The sequence below is a fragment of the Phytophthora parasitica genome, assembly GCF_000247585.1.
Source record: "Phytophthora parasitica INRA-310 unplaced genomic scaffold supercont2.26, whole genome shotgun sequence".
In the NCBI taxonomy this organism is placed as follows: domain Eukaryota; phylum Oomycota; class Peronosporomycetes; order Peronosporales; family Peronosporaceae; genus Phytophthora; species Phytophthora nicotianae.
In genome coordinates this window covers 233,786-237,118 of record NW_008649012.1, presented here as the reverse complement: position 1 = coordinate 237,118, position 3,333 = coordinate 233,786, and the positions used below count along the sequence as shown (strand labels likewise).

At 44.3% G+C, this 3,333-nt stretch overlaps 1 protein-coding gene across 1 annotated transcript; it reads right to left on the bottom strand.

Moving 5' to 3' along the window:
- Positions 1-134: 134 nt before the first annotated feature.
- On the bottom strand, positions 135-1,318 carry PPTG_11064 (hypothetical protein; the record flags this gene model as incomplete). The annotated part of the gene is made up of 7 exons (XM_008907310.1): positions 135-152; positions 187-386; positions 462-629; positions 685-807; positions 868-924; positions 987-1,079; positions 1,138-1,318. 7 exons carry the CDS (start codon positions 1,316-1,318, stop codon positions 135-137), a joined length of 840 nt encoding a protein of 279 aa, XP_008905558.1.
- Positions 1,319-3,333: the final 2,015 nt, after the last annotated feature.

The window sequence follows — 3,333 nt, the reverse complement described above, 5'->3', positions numbered from 1 at the left end:
TCCATGGTCACCTTCGTAGATACCAGGATAGTCTTCTCGAATCCACTCATCAGGTCGCATCTCGTAAGGTTCATCCATATACGGGTACGGCGTACAGAGCTGAGGTTCCGTCCACCCACTGTCTCGCATTGCGTCTAGCGCGGCTTCAGGTACTGCACCACGAGCAACCACATCAACTCCACCAACCGTGGCGAGTAGATCGGGTGTAAAGTGAATGTCGGTCGGGGAGTCGTTTTCTTCCTCAGAATCTGGGTTGGGCTCAACCCAGTCAAGTTCGTCATCGTCATCGTATACAGAATCGCCTTCGCACCCGCCATCGGAATCAAGGGCAGCATATTCACCAAGACCTTCGTCAGCGGTTATGATATTCGGATCTCGTAACGTGTCTGATACAGCACAAAACATACACGTTAACATATTAAAAGCGTATCGGTATTGTGTCCGGTACATGTTAATCCAACCTGTATTTGGGGTGTTGCCTGGAGGCTCCGTTTCTTTTGTTTCTTCATCGATGGGTTGCGGTCGATGTGTAGCCAGCGTGCCCTGGTTCGCCTGAATGTCACGTCCAGCATCACCACCGTCTCCAGCGTTGACAACACCTTCAAAGTCCGCCTCCAAATTGCGCTGTACTGCTAAATTCAACAATAGATTAGCATGCGGACCATATCCACTCAACAAAGGTACCTTCAGAGTCATCCGGTACTGGTGTGCCATTCTGCGAACAGCTCTCACTCTCTTCATCACTGGCCATCACGTGCGGGGACGTAGGGATGAGGCGCTCGCCTAGTGATGTGTGCTCTGGGGTTACTATATCAAATACATACGATCAGTCAGATTCTACCAGTTTGACTTGTGTTCAACCGGTACCTGCAGGGGAGGTTGTACTGCCCTCAACAGCAGCTTCAGATGGACCAACTCGATGTTCTGTAACATACACGATAAGGTCAGGTGCATATCGTGTATTATACAATTTGTAGGATGCATACCTCCGGATGCCGATCCGTCGTGGACAGGCTCGTTCTGGGCAGCGATTGTCCGTCCGTAAACATCACGGTCCTTCTGCTTCTGACGCATTCGGCCTGCTGGTATGTTAATTAGGTTTGATTCTTATATCGACACAACCCATTGCACCCTTACCCAGAGCTAAGCGGTCCAAGTGATCCATTAACTCCTTTTCGCCAAGGAAAAAATCTTCGCCTCGCACGCCCTTCTTCGTTTTCCCAGGTTTTATGTAGAAGAAGTCGTTAGATAATTCAACGGGTGGCTTCGACGTCCAACCGTCGCGCTTGAGCTCTCTCCAGCAAGACTTGAACGTCATGATTCTGTGCGCGACTGGTGTAGTGCGGGCAAAGGTGGGGGGAGATTTCGAACTAACGGGAAAACTGGTGGCGCGCAATTGCACCTCTGATTGCGGATATAATTGTGTGTATCACATAATAATATCTGCAAAAACTTATTTTCTAAAAAATCCGACGCGTCACAGCTTTGCGAGCATTTGCACACCTATGTAATTGTCAATATCTTGGGATGGGAGGAACCTACCCCTCCTTGACGTTAAATTTGTAAGGGACTATACAAAAACGCAGTGTTACATTCGTTAACGTGTCTGATACAACATCAAGGATTTTTGCTAACGTGCCTGATACAGGCTCTCGGGTTTGGGGGGTTAAACTTGGGTCATTAAGTGGCACTTGATCTTGGAGGCCTCCATCGTATTAATACCTCTGTTCGTTAGGAATTGCTACTATATATGATACAACGCACTCAAAAGTTGTATCGAGAGCCTTTTACAAACTTCAAGTTAGTTTTTGTCCTACATACCGTCAGAGTAAATATAAGTCTTCTTAAATTTGCTTAATCTCGTGCTTATGGACATGTAAATCTGAGGACTCGTGTAAAACGGTCTTTATACAGTAATGCTTCGGTACGAAGTAAACGTACAGCCCAACTGGGATCAATTCATGTCCGTGTGTTGTATTTTGCACACAGTTTCATGTAATACAAATATCAAGTAAATCCATTTATATTTTGTCACATTCGCATGGATTTCTACGAGGTATCGAGCTACAGAGTGAAAATCATTCATAATCGCATTGACTTAGAAAGAAAAAAAATTATGGGTTCTGGCGTTTGTGTGCACCTGGCCTGCGTTGTTGTTGTAGTAGTAGTTGTCGTCGATGCATTAACTGATCCGGATACGATCCCGCTTTCATACTCTTATACCGTACCTCACAAAAATAAATGATTAATTGCGAACTGCTGTCGACTTTAACTTTCAAATATTTCGGGAAACTGCTATTTTGTGTTAAAAAAAAAATTGGTAGGAAAAAAAATATCATCGGTCAAAAATCAGCCAGAAAGACATATGAGCGAATTCATACTTTCTCAATTGTAGTGGTGCGTAACAGACCAACATTCACTGGGCGATGCTGATCGCCAAGCTGGCAAGGTTAGTAATAATAGGACATTGGTAACAAAACCACCACAGCCAACAGAGCGGCCGCTGAGATCACTTACACATCTAGCCTAGGACGAATAACAGAGTTTTGGTTTGCCTGGAAGCGCCAGCTTCCTTCGTAGTGTTCCGAGACCTACTACATCAATGCAGTAAAGAACTGATGTATTGATATAGTAAATCTTTTAATCTTCCACGTGTTGGTTCTGAAGCAGCGCACAATACAGACCGTTTTCCTTAAGTCGAGCGATGTTCTGTTCTGCTGTACGCGGGTCTTGACCAAGTCTTTTGAGCATGTACTCAACTTACGACTATCATTTTGGTCTTCGTTAATAACCGACACAGCTTCCTCAATCCACTGAATTACTTGAACACGATTTACGTTGTACTTTCCATCGGCAGGGATCAATTGTTTCATTTTCCAGCTTAGAAATTGTTTCTTTATGCCAGTCTAAGAGGTCTGCATATAGAGAACAATTCGGATTTGAGTTTGAGCATGGTTTATCTGTGTTCGCACCTCTTCTACTCTCAGCTACCGCTCGTTTGACTTGTTCTGAGGCAAAACCGTCTCCACGAAGACAAGAGGGATACTTCCAGTTAGCAAATGCTTAGGCGGTTGTAAGTTGTTCTTTCATCTTAAAATCTAATTTTGTTTAGAAGATGTGAAATCTGCTATTTTGTATTTAAAAAAAATCTTCCAAACAGAATAAAACACGCGAAATCGCCGACCTGCTGTTTTTCTGTTAAGCATTACAGTGGTGCACCTCGTTTTCGACACCGGTATGCCTCTATAACCTTCATAATTTGATGATTACGCTCGGTGCTTTGCGCAAATCGTTTGCTGGCTGAATTAACCTCAATGGTTTTCCCGGAAGGAT